Source organism: Coregonus clupeaformis, unplaced genomic scaffold (genome assembly GCF_020615455.1).
Source record: "Coregonus clupeaformis isolate EN_2021a unplaced genomic scaffold, ASM2061545v1 scaf0227, whole genome shotgun sequence".
Taxonomy (NCBI): Eukaryota; Metazoa; Chordata; class Actinopteri; order Salmoniformes; family Salmonidae; genus Coregonus; species Coregonus clupeaformis.
The window spans coordinates 483483-498438 of NW_025533682.1; the positions used below are offsets into that span (position 1 = coordinate 483483).

Below are 14956 nucleotides of genomic sequence, written 5' to 3' on the forward strand. Positions count from 1 at the left end.
AAATAAATGTATGCACTCCCTAACTGTAAGTCGCTCTGGATAAGTGCATTTGCTAAATGACTAAAATGTAAAATGTAATGTCACAGTCAATTGTGTGGCGACAACGGTTTCTCAGAATCATATCCCTCTAACCCACAGTCTCTGCTATCTGGATCTATCAGTCTCTCTACTTCCTCTCCATCATCATCATCATCATCATCATCCTCCTCCTCCTCCTCTCCCTCATCCTCCTGGGCCCCTCGGTCAGTCTTGGGGCCCTTGCAGATCTTGAGGTGTCTGGTGAGGTGGTATTTGGTGAGGAAGCCCTTCTCACACTTCTCACAGATGTAGTCCCGGCGGCCCTCGTGGGAGTTCATATGCTTCTTCAGGTGGTTGGTCCTCAAGAAATGTTTGTCACACTTGGGGCAGTGGATCTGACGCTCTCTGTGCGTTAGGAATGATGATGGGAGAGGGGTGGAGAAAAGAGTCCAGAGGGATAGAAGGGGGAGGGGAAATGGTGATAAGAACAGAGGAAAATAGACTGATGGAAATCCAGATACTTTATAAAATATGTTTACCAACATGTCTTACGTCTGGTGTCCAGGAGTTTTCCCTGGCCATGTGACCTGAGCAGAAACTTTGGGCCCTGGTTACAGGCTATTAACTAGAGCAGATACGTTTTGCATACTACTCATGTCAATAGCTTGGGTTAGTTTTAACTTACTGTGTATGTGTGAACATGTGCTGCTTGAGGTCCTGCTTCCTGATGAACATCCTGTCACACAGGTCACACTTTAAGTTCTTGGCCCCCGTGTGAATCACCATATGAGACGCCACGTGGGCCTTCTGAGTGAATGACTTCTCACACACATTACACCTGTAGTTCTTCTGACCTGTGGGCGCACAAGAGGTTGGAGTGAGTAAAACCTGTACAAGAAGCATATGTAGACCATATAATCACCTTATATACAGTAGAACCATCATGTCTTTTAAAACAACTTCAATAATATCTTGACTACTCTAAAAGCACCCCTGAGACTGACACATATAATGCTAAGCTGCTATGTTCAGAGGTCCCATGTCAATATGTATATGTGTGCACATGTGAGTGTAGGCCACGCCACCCATCCTCTACCTGTGTGTATCTTGAGGTGCATCCTCAGGTTGCTCGGATCACTGAAGGCCTTGCTGCAGTATTCACACTTGTGCGGCTTCATCCCCACATGTCCCATGAAGTGCACGTTGAGCTTAGTGGACGTGGTGAAGGCCCGCGAGCACATACTGCACTTGTACTTCTTCTCAAGCGAGTGTCTGTGTGAGTGTGTGTTGGAGCCAGAGTTATTAGTGTTATTAGAGTGGCTGCTGTTGTGTGAGTGGCAGGCCCAAGGGGATGAGGAGGAGCTGGAGGTACCGCTGGGTAGCTTGCCCTCCTGGTGGTGGTCCTGGTGGTGGTCCTGGCTGGGGCTGTGGGAATGGGGGTGGCCGTGGTTGTTGTGGCTGCTCAGATGGGACTTCAGCTCGGCGAAGGACTGGCACTCTTTGCCGCACTGGCACACCTGGCCCTCTGGGACCTGAGGGACCCCCATCTGCCTGCAGTAGTCCCTGGTGTAGTAGAAGAGCAGCTCCTGGTCTGGGAGGATCTCAGTGGATGTGCAGATGAACAGCTTCCCGTTGTCGGGGTAGGCCACCAGGTTCTGCTCCTCTCTGGTCCTGCTCACAGAGACACCACAGATCTGAGTGGAAGCCATTTTGGATAAAAGATAATAACATTGATGCAAATCCATGAGGTGGCATCACTAAGTGATAATTACCTTGCCTTGCGGACAAACATCATCCAGTTGCATTCATTCTCATCTGTGGTCACAATACAGAACTCCAGCACGTTGTTGTGAAACATCTGAAACAACACCACCATCTACTGGTCAGAATGGTTCCTTCCTTCATCCACATAATTGACATTTGATTGACTCACATTAAATTCTATTATAAGGTCATCTGAAATCTAAATGAGGAGATGTGCATACTATAAGCCACTGACCTTCCATATCTGAGGGGTGTCCTTGTCTGGCCAGTCTTGCAGGTCTATGTTGCTACAGTGCTGCCCCACCAGGGGCCCAAAGCAGGTCCTGGGAGGAATGATGTCCCGGGCAAACACTCCTAAGAGACACACACACACACACATATAGAGATATTGATGAAGGGCAAACAAGCTAGAGGTTGTTTTTGATTGGGCAGATCTCAGATTGGCAATTCCACAGTAACAAAATTGCGCTGCGACTCCAATTTGTCCCTTAAAATGTATGCCAAACACAGTAGAGTTCAGTACAGCACAGTAGAGTTCAGAGTACAGTACAGCACAGAATAGTAGATTTCAGTCCAGTAGAGTACAGTTCAGTACAGTAGAGTACAGAAAAGTATAGTTCAAATCAAATTTTATTGGTCACATACACATATTTAGCAGATGTTATTGCGGGTGTAGCGAAATGCTTGTGTTCCTAGCTCCAACAGTGCAGTAGTATCTAACAATTCACAACAATACACAGAAATCTAAAAGTAAAAGAATGGAATTAAGAAATATATAAATATTAGGACGAGCAAGGTCGGAGTGGCATTGTGGAAATATAGTAGAATAGAATACAGTGTATACATATTAGATGAGTAAAGCAGTATGTAAACATTATTAAAGTGACTAGTGTTCCATTATTAAAGTGGCCAGTGATTCCATGTCAATGTATATAGGGCAGCAGCCTCTAAGGTGCAGGGTTGAGTAACCGTGTGGAAGCCGGCTAGTGATGGCTATTTAACAGTCTGATGGCCTTGAGATAGAAGCTGTTTTTCAGTCTCTCGGTCCCAGCTCTAATGCACCTGTACTGACCTCGCCCTCTGGATGATAGCGGGGTGAACAGGCCGTGGCTCAGGTGGTTGATGTCCTTGATGATCTTCTTGGCCTTCCTGTGACACCGGGTGCTGTAGGTGTCCTGGACGGCAGGCAGTGTACCCTCGGTGATGCGTTGGGCAGACCGCACCACCCTCTGGAATAGCCCTGCGGTTGCGGTGCAGTTGCCGTACCAGGCGGTGATACAGCCCGACAGGATGCTCTCAATTGTGCATCTGTAAAAGTTTGTGAGGGTCTTTGGGGCCAAACCAAATTTATTCAGCCTCCTGAGGTTGAAGAGGCGCTGTTGCGCCTTCTTCATCACACTGTCTGTGTGGGTCGACCATTTCAGATTGTCAGTGATGTGTACGCTGAGGAACTTGAAGCTTTTCACCTTCTCCACTGCGGTCCCATCGATGTGGATAGGGGCGTGCTCCCTCTGCTGTTTCTTGAAGTCCACGATCAGCTCCTTCGTTTTGTTGACGTTGAGGGAGAGGTTATTTTCCTGGCACCACCCCGCCAGGGCCCTCACTGTAGGCTGTCTCGTCATTGTTGGTAATCAGGCCTACTACTGTTGTGTCATCTGCAAACTTGATGATTGAGCTGGAGGCGTGTGTGGCCACGCAATCATGGGTGAACAGGAAGTACAGGAGGGGGCTGAGCACGCACCCTTGTGGGGCCCCTGTGTTGAGGATCAGCGAAGTGGAGGTGTTGTTACCAATTTGGTAACGGAACTTTTGAGTTTTAATCACTTAATAATTCATAAACAAAATATCAGTAAAAACACTAACTAATTGATAGGTCTACCTTTACTTGTTACTTCTGTGAACTTTCATTATCCTCCCTCCTCATGAGGGAGAGAAATGAGAAAATATCAGCGTAGATTAAGGGGAGGAGACAGGTTAAAGAAGGATTTTTAAGCCTTGAGACAATTGAGACATAGATTGTGTATGTGTGCCATTCAAAGGGTAAATATTTAAGTGCCTTTGAACAGGGTACGGTAGTAGGTGCCTGGAGCACCAGTTTGTGTCAATAACTGCAACGCTGCTGGGTTTTTCACGCTCAACAGTTTCCCATGTGTATCAAGAATGGTCCACCACCCAAAGGACAGCCAGCCAACTTGACACAACTGTGGAAAGCATTGGAGTCAACAAGGGCCAGCATCACTGTGGAACACTTGACACCTTGTAGAGTCCATGCCCTGACGAATTGAGGCTGTTCTGATCACACAATATTAGGAAGGTTTTCTTAATGTTTATACACTCAGTGTATAAGCAATAAGATTGAAAGGATACAGGACACAGATTGAGAGAAACAGGACATTGGAAGTGAACTTGCATCTCCACAGGGGTTTCCATACCTAAAGGATCGTCAGCTACAGAGATGCGGAGGCAGAGCGGGCGAGGCAGAGACAGACGGGCTCTGCTCTGGATGGGCGTGTCAGGGATAAAGGTGACTGGGCCGTGCTCTGGGCAGTCGGAGGGATATGAGTGCTCACACAGCGTACACCCTGTTCACAAACACAATATAACAAGTTAGGACAAAGATATACAGATCAGAAGTTCAAAGACTTCCAATGGATCACGAGAACAGAACAACAGTAAGCTAGTATAGCTTTATATATTACCAAGCTCAAATTTCCCTTACAAACCAAAATGTCCGCCATCCTTCCCTTTTACTCACAGACGGTGAAGGCAGTGACCATGTTCTCCTTGTTGGAGGTGGAGTCCTCCAGCTGCAGGGTGGAATTGACCAGCAACAGGCTGTTCTCTGGCCCCAGGGACACCTCTGCCGTGATGGGAGACACGTTGGCTGGCTCTAGGCCCATGCCCGAATGACCATGGAGGGACACGGGCTCTAGCTGGGACTGGGTGAGCACCACACTCACCACCCCAGAGTTCAGCTCCCCTGAGCCGTGTAAAGACGCTCCCAGACCCCCTCCCCCTGAGTTCCCCACCCGGCCCCCTAGGTGCTCTGGCTCCATCCCCACGGGAAGCTCCAGGCCAGGCCCGTGCAGGGGCATCACGCCCCCAGAGGACTCAACTCTTCCCAGGCCCTCGTGGTTCTGGCCTCTCCCTCCCAGCTGCTGCTGGTTCTCAGGCCCCACCACACCCTCCATGTTGGCCAGCTCCTCTCCCATCCTGTCTGGGGACATGGGGCTGCTGACTCGGGACTCCATGTTCAGCCCTGTGGAGTCCAGCTGCACCTCGTGGCCCCCACCCTGGTGGAGGTCGTCCTGGCCACCGACCTGACGGGAGTCCAGGGACACCAGGCCTTGTTCCAGAGGCCCTCCAGGGCCACTGTAAGGGTCCAGCCCTGAGGGGTTCTGGCTGGACACAGAGAGAGTCCCATCCATGTTAAGACTGCTGGGGTGAATGTACTGAGGGGGAGGCCGGTCTGCCAGGTAAGACAGGATACCTTGATAGAGAGAAAGACAAATCCTGTCCATTCCACGTACATATAGATCAGCTAACATCTCATGGTGTAATATTATGAATCCTAAAGATATCCATGAGAGATAGAATGGAGATTACATACAGTGGTTAAGAAGTGCTCAGCCCTACCTGGCAATATGTGTCTGAAGTAGCTACTCTCCAGGTGTGGGTAGGGGGGAGGAGGTAATGAGTAGTTCCTCTCTGGAAGGCCACACATGACCCCTCTGTCACCAAGAGGACCCATTGGCAGCATGAGCGACAGAGCAGAGGGCAGAGACCCAAGAGAGGGCCCCAGGCTGGGTATAGCCACAGACATGCCTGAAGAAAAGGAGGACAAAATTAATGTATCAATCAATGTATCAACAACTATATTTACAGTAAATATAGTTTTACCAGATAAGTTAATGTGTTTTACCTGGTGTAGTGATGGGGTTGTGGGTTGGGGAGGTGGGTAGACCCAGATGACTGGCACTCACAGAGGGCACACTTAACTGGTCCATCCCAACAGGACTGAGGTTCATGTCATTCATTCTGGAGGGGAATCAACAAAAGTCTAAGGTGTTAGAAAAATCTGTGTAATATCCCATTTGAGGCTGACTAAAAAAAACATTACATGTGTGTGGATAGTCTATCACAGTGGTTGGATACCTGACTTCGGCAGTGTGTGCTCATCCAAGATACTGTGAAATGTGTCCATTCTGCCGGCTAAAGTGGATAGACACAGAGATCAATCATCAATTTGCTTCATGTCACATTCACCAAAACATGTTGCAAAATATGACACAATGCATGAGTTAGCTCGCTAACAACAAGATATCTATTTCATAGAACATGTTACAGTCCCAAATCAGAGCCACTGACCTGAGACCCTATCAACAAAGTATGCAATATGTAACTTACATTTACATTTTAGTCATTTAGCAGAAGCTCTTATACCGAGTGAGTGCATACATTTTTATTTTTTTCATACTGGCCCCCTGTGGGAACTCGCAACCCTGGCGTTGCAAACGCCATGCTCTACCAACTAAGCTACAGTGAGGGAAAAAAGTATTTGATCCCCTGCTGATTTTGTACGTATGCCCACTGACAAAGAAATGATCAGTCTATAATTTTAATGGTAGGTTTATTTGAACAGTGAGAGACAGAATAACAACAACAAAAATCCAGAAAAATGCATGTCAAAAATGTTATAAACTGATTTGCATTTTAATGAGGGAAATAAGTATTTGACCCCCTCTCAATCAGAAAGATTTCTGGCTCCCAGGTGTCTTTTATACAGGTAACGAGCTGAGATTAGGAGCACACTCTTAAAGGGAGTGTTCCTAATCTCAGTTTGTTACCTGTATAAAAGACACCTGTCCACAGAAGCAATCAATCAGATTCCAAACCCTCCACCATGGCCAAGACCAAAGAGCTCTCCAAGGATGTCAGGGACAAGATTGTAGACCTACAAAAGGCTGGAATGGGCTACAAGACCATTGCCAAGCAGCTTGGTGAGAAGGTGACAACAGTTGGTGCGATTATTCGCAAATGGAAGAAACACAAAATAACTGTCAATCTCCCTCGGCCTGGGGCTCCATGCAAGATCTCACCTCAGGGAGTTGCAATGATCATGAGAACGGTGAGGAATCAGCCCAAAACTACACGGGAGGATCATGTCAATGATCTCAAGGCAGCTGGGACCATAGTCACCAAGAAAACAATTGGTAACACACTATGCCGTGAAGGACTGAAATCCTGCAGCGCCCGCAAGGTCCCCCTGCTCAAGAAAGCACATATACATGACCGTCTGAAGTTTGCCTATGAACATCTGAATGATTCAGAGGAGAACTGGGTGAAAGTGTTGTGATCAGATGAGACCAAAATGGAGCTCTTTGGCATCAACTCAACTCGCCGTGTTTGGAGGAGGAGGTACACCATCTGCACCGTCAAACATGGAGGTGGAAACATTATGCCTTGGGGGTGTTTCTGCTAAGGGGACAGGACAACTTCACCACATCAAAGGGACGATGGACGGGGCCATGTACCGTCAAATCTTGGGTGAGAACCTCCTTCCTCAGACAGGGCATTGAAAATGGGTCGTGGATGGGTATCCCAGCATGACAATGACCCAAAACACACGGCCAAGGCAACAAAGGAGTGGCTCAAGAAGAAGCACATTAAGGTCCTGGTGAGGCCTAGACAGTCTCCAGACCTTAATCCCATAGAACATCTGTGGAGGGAGCTGAAGGTTCGAGTTGCCAAACGTCAGCCTCGAAACCTTAATGACTTGGAGAAGATCTGCAAAGAGGAGTGGGACAAAATCCCTCCTGAGATGTGTGCAAACCTGGTGGCCAACTACAAGAAACGTCAGACCTCTGTGATTTGCCAACAAGGGTTTTGCCACCAAGTACTAAGTCATGTTTTGCAGAGGGGTCAAATACTTATTTCCCTCATTAACATGCAAATCAATTTATAACATTTTTGACATGCGTTTTTCTGGATTTTTTTGTTGTTATTCTGTCTCTCACTGTTCAAATAAACCTACCATTAAAATTATAGACTGATCATTTCTTTGTCAGTGGGCAAACGTACAAAATCAGCAGGGGATCAAATACCTTTTTCCCTCACTGTACATCCCTGCCCGCCATTCCCTCCCCTACGCTGGGCCAATTGTGCGCCGCCCAATGGGTCTCCCGGTCGCGGCCGGCTACGACAGAGCCTGGATTCGAACCAGGATCTCTAGTGACACAGCTAGCACTGCGATGCAGTGCCTTAGACCACTGCGCCACTCGAGAACTTCTTGGGCGACCCAACCAAATTCATATAGTAATTTGACTTATAGATCTGTCATTCTCATTGAAAGCAAGTCTAAGATAAAACAATTTAACTTTCGGTGTTGTACACCAGCTTCAAACAGCTGAATGCACAATATTTTTGGTTTAATGAAAATACATTTCACAGCGGTTTGGATGGAAAAAGTATTCTCTACACTATCTATTGTTTGTTTTGTCACAAACTTAAATTAGTGCACATTGCACCTTTTAGCCAAATTAATACCATTCGTAATGTAGTTAGCTGGCTATCTATCTAGCTAGCTAGCTTGCTAAGAATAGCTAGCTAACATTAACGTTAGCTAGTTAACGAGAATCAAAACTAACAATTTAATTTAACAAACGTTACAATCCCTATTTGAGCGTATAGCTCACGTTAACGACTCAAAGACAATGCTGTGATGTTGTATATTCATGCAATAGATAAAAACGTAGCATACAATAAGTGAAAATTTTAAGAAAACAAAAGCTAACATACCAAAAGGCTTCCTCTCTGTTCGGGTCCATGACAGCGTGACACACTGAGCATGCGCAAGCAAGAAGCAGCGCTGCAGGACGAAAATTTAAGGTCATTTGCCAAAGCCTCTCTGTTTTTCAATTTTATCACGGACCCTGACAAAAAGGTTTTTGGCCTACACAGTTCCATGACTTTGTAAATGTAACTTAAGTGAATTGACTTAGATGCTTATTCAATATGCAAATTAGACATGGCTTTTGTTTGACAGTTCTATCTCCCATCTCCCACTATCCCTATCACTTTGCTGTCAAAAGTACAGTTGAAGTCGGAAGTTTACAATCACTTAGTTTACAGTCATTAAAACTCGTTTTTATAATATAATAATATGCCATTTAGCAGACGCTTTTATCCAAAGCGACTTACAGTCATGCGTGCATACATTTTTGTGTATGGGTGGTCCCGGGGATCGAACCCACTACCCTGGCGTTACAAGCGCCGTGCTCTACCAGCTGAGCTACAGAGGACCACTCCACCAATTTATTGTTAACAAACTATAGTTTTGGCAAGTCGGTTAGGACATCTACTTTGTGCATGACACAAGTAATCTTTCCAACAATTGTTTTCAGAAATATTATTTCACTTATAATTCACTGTATCACAATTCCAGTGGGTCAGAAGTTTACATACACTAAACTGACTGTGTCTTTAAACAGCTTGGAAAATTCCAGAAAATGTTGTCATGGCTTTAGAAGCTTCTGATAGGCTAATTGACATCATTTGAGTCAATTGGAGGTGTACCTGTGGATGTATTTCAAGGCCTACTTTCAAACTCAGTGCCTCTTTGCTTGACATCATGGGAAAATCAAAAGAAATCAGCAAGACCTCAGGAAAAAAATAATTGTAGACCTCCACAACTCTGGTTCATCCTTGGGAGCAATTTCCAAACGCCTGAAGGTACCAAGTTCATCTTTACAAACAATAGTAAGCAAGTATAAACACCATGGGACCACGCAGCCATCATACCGCTCAGGAAGAAGTACAAATCAATCCCATAACAACAGCAAAGGACCTTGTGAAGATGCTGGACGAAACAGGTACAAAAGTATCTATATCCACAAAAGGCCACTCAGCAAGGAAGAAGCCACTGCTCCAAAACCGCCATGAAAAAGCCAGACTATGGTTTGCAACTGCACTTGGGGACAAAGATAGTACTTTTTGAAGAAATGTCCTCTGGTTTGATGAAACAAAAATAGAACAATTTAAAGGCAATGCTACTAAATACTAATTGAGTGTTGGGAACTTCTGACCAACTAGGAATGCGATGAAAGAAATAAAAGCTGAAAGAAATCATTCTCTCTACTATTATTCTGACATTTCACATTCTTAAAATAAAGTGGTGATCCTAACTGACCTAAGACAGGTAATTTTTACTAGGATTAAATGTCAGGAATTGTGAAAAACCGAGTTTAAATATATTTGGCTAAGGTGTATGTGAACTTCCGACTTCAACTGTATATCCCCAATTATTCCGTTTTTTCAGTAATACATGTCTACTCCTATACATAGCATACTGTAGTTTTGTCTTGAGAGAAAGGGTTGCATATCTCTTTCTCTCCGCCCAGTTTAGGATCACACCCACCTGGCATGATAACCAACAAAAACTAGAGACTGTCACAGACAGAGAGAATGGGGATGTGACAACTTATTTTCTAACAGGTTACAGTTTCACCTGCATACTTCCATAGACGAACATAAACGGGGAAAGGAGAACGCATGATGAGAGATGATTATGAAGACTCTGTGAGGAGGTAAGTTCAGGTCATGAATTAATGGAAATGTTCTAGTCTGTGCCATGCATTTTACACTAATTTCGAAGGCTTTTGGGTGTTGGGAAAATTAAAATAATAGTTTCCATGATTTATAGGATAATCAAAGAGTTTTGTGTTATAATGAATAGCCTATATCATAAGCATATTCAACCCTAAATGATCTTTTTCTTTGCAGAGAGATGTCGGACCACAATAAGGGATTATTTGAGCGCATGCCATATGTCAGACCCATAGCGCTCGGCCTCTCAATGGATCACCAGATCGCGCACTACAAGGACACGTTTGGACTGCCCTTTCCCCTGGACACAACAACCTACCTGGATCCTGTGTACGGTCAGAGATTCTCAGGGAGTCTCTCATATTTCCCATTCCACAGCCACATCGGTGTATATGACTATTCATTCGAACCAGCGTTCATTCGAAAAAGGAACGAAAGGGAACGGCAGCGAGTGCGCTGTGTAAACGAGGGTTATGCACGGCTCCGGGAGCATCTTCCCCAAGAGTTCGAGGACAAAAGACTCAGCAAAGTGGAGACACTGCGTGCTGCAATATACTACATAAAACACTTGCAGAGTCTGTTAGATGTCAATTTGTCCAGTGGTGGTGGGATAGTTGAAATGTCAGCTGGAGAGATGCGCAGCGGTGCGCCGGTGCCAAAGATGACAGAATGCAACAGCGACGGCGAATCAAAGAACAGCGACAGTTTCTAGAACTGTGTAAAACGAATTAACTGTATTTCATATCACTTTATGCTATCCTTGTTGAGGTTTGGTCAGAGAAATTGACATGAGAGTTATATTCATGAGCTGTGTACTCTATCATTAATTTCAATTAACATTTTGATCACTTGATTTTGACAAAAAGTAACAAGACAGTGCATTTTGACAATGAACACCGTGGACTCTGTAAAGCCTGCTATCATATACTAAATTAGTCAAGAAATTAAGAATTAAGTTGGGCTTCTTCTAAAGGATTAGGGCTTGCCTTTCATTAACTAGTAGAAAACAGATAATTCAGTCTACAATCATTCCTGTTATAGATTATGGCGATATTATATACATGAATGCAGCTACCAGTGTTTTGAAGCCATTGGACACAATATATCATAGCACACTTCGTTTTATAACATCTGACAGTTTTGACACTCACCACTGCATCCTTTATAAAGTTGGTTGGACCTCGCTAAAAACACGTAGTTCACTTCATTTTTCTGTGTTTGTTTATAAAGCCTTACTCAATAAACTACCAATTTATTTAACATCATTGTTGAAATATAGAAACTCGGATTACAACACTAGATCACAGGGTTGGTTAATGCTGGAGACTCCACCTGTATCCACAATTGGCTAAATCTGCTTTTTCCTACCAGGCCCCTATCATGTGGAATAATCTCCAAGTAACGTTTCATTTGGATGTGTTGTTGTCTCAGGGTCAGTTTAAGAGAAAGGCTAGGGATTTTTATATTGATAAATGTGTTTGTTTTGTTTCATTGTTTATTGTCTATATAATATTAGCTATTTATTTAATTTTGTGTTTAAAATTGTGTATAATTTTATTTTCTGTATTATTCCCAGGGCACATTTGCAAATGAAACATAGGTCTCAATGTGTTTTTCCCTGGTTAAATAAAATAAATCAGGTTAAAAGTTGCACAATGTTTCTCTCATGGAGATAGGTCCCCTGTAGCTCAGTTGGTAGAGCATGGCGCTTGCAATGCCAGGATTGTGGGTTTGTTTCCCACGGGGGGCCAGTATGAAAAATGTATGCACTCACTAACTGTAAGTCGTTCTGAATAAGAGTGTCTGCTAAATGCCCCAGGCATGAGGGTATCTTTGTTTGCCTTTGTAAACCAGTGTGAGGCTTAGAATGACCTTAACCCAAATGTATTTTGCATAGGTACAGTAAGTGGTTTGCACTGCATTGTACATATACAGTGTCATCTCATCACTCTTGAAAACAGGCCACTACAGATATAATTGTGTAGATCTATATTCCTTTTGACATTTTCAATTGTGTCAGTGACTCAGTATGCCAGTAAAATGATTGGGAAAAAATCCCCAAACTTTTTTTTTGAGAGAATGAATAATGTTTAATCCTCAGCTATTTGACACTGATGTGATGGACTGAAAGCAAGTTGATTTGAGTCATCCATCCTTTCAGCATTTGAACTCAGTCCAGGGGAGAGTAGGCCTGAACATCAATGCCTTGATGACAGGAGAGCCTGGAGTGATGTATCCATCGGAAGTGTGTGTCTCACGTCTGTTTACACTATACACTGACTAATAGGTTAATATCTATCACACTTTATTATGTGCAGATGATTTAAACTTTTGACACTTTTTAAAATTAATTTTAGCATAATCTTTGGCAGTGATGACAAGTGACACTTGTTTTCTTTGTATGGTGCCCTTTGGGGACACTGTATTACAACAAGTATTACAAGAGGATGTACAGTATTTTCAGTATCATTTTGTTAATAAAATGGACACCATTATCCAGTTGTCAAAAACTAACACATCCATTATCTGATATTGCCAGGCAGCCAAGAAAATAAACTACACATGACTTTGTTGATGCAAACACAACACTACTGTTTTACTGTAATACATATTGGAGATAAAAACATCTTGGCGATGTTATAGATTCATTTAGACCCCCAGCAAAGTCTATTAGACTTCCTGAGTACTTCAAAGCTAGTAACCATCTGAGGGTGTGCAGGAAGTTCTCCATCCTAATAGTCTGTGGAATGCATTAAAAACCCTCAGCACCCGAGAGGAAGCCATCCAACTATTTATTTGTTTACATTTCACACCACTACAGACCTGCAGGGAAGTGGGTGCACGTATATCCTAATTCTCCTTAATAGGAAAATCATAGATACAAATCAATACATCTCTAGGAAAACCCCAGAAGAAGAAAAAAAATCACAACAGGTTGGGTACAGGATAGATTGAATGGGAGACCAGCAGAGTTGAAAGTCAATGAACCATGCTGGCAAGGAAGAATGATTGTCAGTGTCATAGAAGCATGACATCCTCAATAAAAGGTTGTTTGGCTCTGCAGTGTGAATTAGACCCAATAATTAGCCGAGTGCTGGTACCCTGGTTTTGATGGTTCAGTGGCAGTCTGTAGAGAGGGAACAGGAGCTACTTATATGAAAGCATGTTCTGTAATGGATGTTTTCTTTTTCTCACTGAGATTTTAATCACAGTCAAACACATTCCTTGCTTGCCTACTAGTGCGGTGCAATTTATATTTTTCTTGTAGTTACAAAGGGTTTGGATGTGGTTATATTTATGAATGCAATCCAATGCAAAATAGATTTTATCATTATTGTTTGGCCAAAGAAATGTACACCTATGTGTAACATACTGCATTTGATGTGTTGGTGTGACAATTCAGTAGCATTCAACTTTCCTTGTCCAAGCTGACTGAGCAAGCCTCCTCTCTCAGTCCAATAGGTGCTTTTCAAATGTGAGTTTCAGGCAGTCGTCATAATCTGAACGCTTTGGCCAATGATAGGACATTATATGTACCTTGGTAAATGTGTAGTACATGGGTATGTCCATCCCAGTGCCCTGCCTCTCTCGCTCTCAGTGTGGGATTACTATAAATCTTTGGTGGGATATGTATCATTCCAAACACAGACAAACAACAGCAACATCACTTCTCTGGGCCAAACAAGTGAGCAGAGACACTAGGCAAGTATCGGCACAGGATAAACACTCTCTGGGGGACAATGACACCACCATTCTCTCTATCTGATGAAGATCACCCACAACAAGATTATTGGTCCACATCTCCAGAAGATGGCATGAACAATGAAAACAGGAGTAGGAAGAAAACATAACAAGGAAGTACTAGAACGTTAGATAAATAGGCCTGCTGCCATATAGTAGACTGCACTAGTAAACCCAAAGCTCCTGTTCATGATAGCCCATAAAAGCCAGCATACAGCCACACCATACTGAATGAAATAGGGGAATTATATTTAGTCTGATAGTGTTTGTGCAAATAGATGGACTGCAGGGCATGGCTGCCTAAGTGTGTTTATCCTTGTGAGGTGTGTGTGCGTGTGTGAGCCAGCTATGTGTCAGTGATAGGGAGGCTAGATAAGTCTTATCAGCTGAGGTAACATCAGTGAGGGACCACCAGCGGAGGAGCGGTAACGTGTATCGACAGAAACCTCCCAGGCCTGGGGCGGAAATGTGAACACTGATGAACGGTGACAGAGAGGAAGGTACAGGGTGCTGGCTGGGTACTGGCTACTGCCCAGAGATAAATATTCTGCACAAGGAGTTGGTGTACCAGATTGCAGTGTTCTTGGAGGCATAGATGGTCTTTTAAATCTCTTTAAACTAAATCATATAACTGGACAATCATCTAAATATTATAGTTTGTCTCTCTGCTTATGTTCTGATTGTAGATTTTTAACTGCAGCATATGCATGCTGAATTCACCTTCACCTTCACCTTTCACCATAGCTGAGGGTCTACTGCCCCCTTCTGGGGAGGTTTGGTGTTGCTCTGTGTTTCACAGGTGGTGCATGACCAATAGACAGACATACAT

General features: G+C 43.9%; 2 protein-coding genes across 2 annotated transcripts; one reads left to right on the forward strand and one right to left on the reverse strand.

The window, feature by feature from the left end:
* Positions 1-6: 6 nt before the first annotated feature.
* On the reverse strand, positions 7-8633 carry LOC121546247 (PR domain zinc finger protein 4). The gene is made up of 11 exons (XM_041857384.2): positions 8581-8633; positions 5938-5994; positions 5705-5820; positions 5419-5607; positions 4538-5272; positions 4215-4364; positions 2018-2136; positions 1791-1876; positions 1115-1689; positions 704-872; positions 7-423 (listed from the first exon to the last, which is right to left on the reverse strand). The coding sequence occupies exons 3-11, from the start codon at positions 5817-5819 to the stop codon at positions 87-89; spliced, it is 2475 nt and encodes an 824-aa protein (XP_041713318.1). The 5' UTR covers position 5820; positions 5938-5994; positions 8581-8633; the 3' UTR covers positions 7-86.
* Positions 8634-10267: 1634 nt separating this feature from the next.
* LOC121546838 (achaete-scute homolog 4-like) lies at positions 10268-11855 on the forward strand. Its single transcript, XM_041858082.2, has 2 exons — positions 10268-10367; positions 10564-11855. The coding sequence occupies exons 1-2, from the start codon at positions 10333-10335 to the stop codon at positions 11096-11098; spliced, it is 570 nt and encodes a 189-aa protein (XP_041714016.1). The 5' UTR covers positions 10268-10332; the 3' UTR covers positions 11099-11855.
* Positions 11856-14956: the final 3101 nt, after the last annotated feature.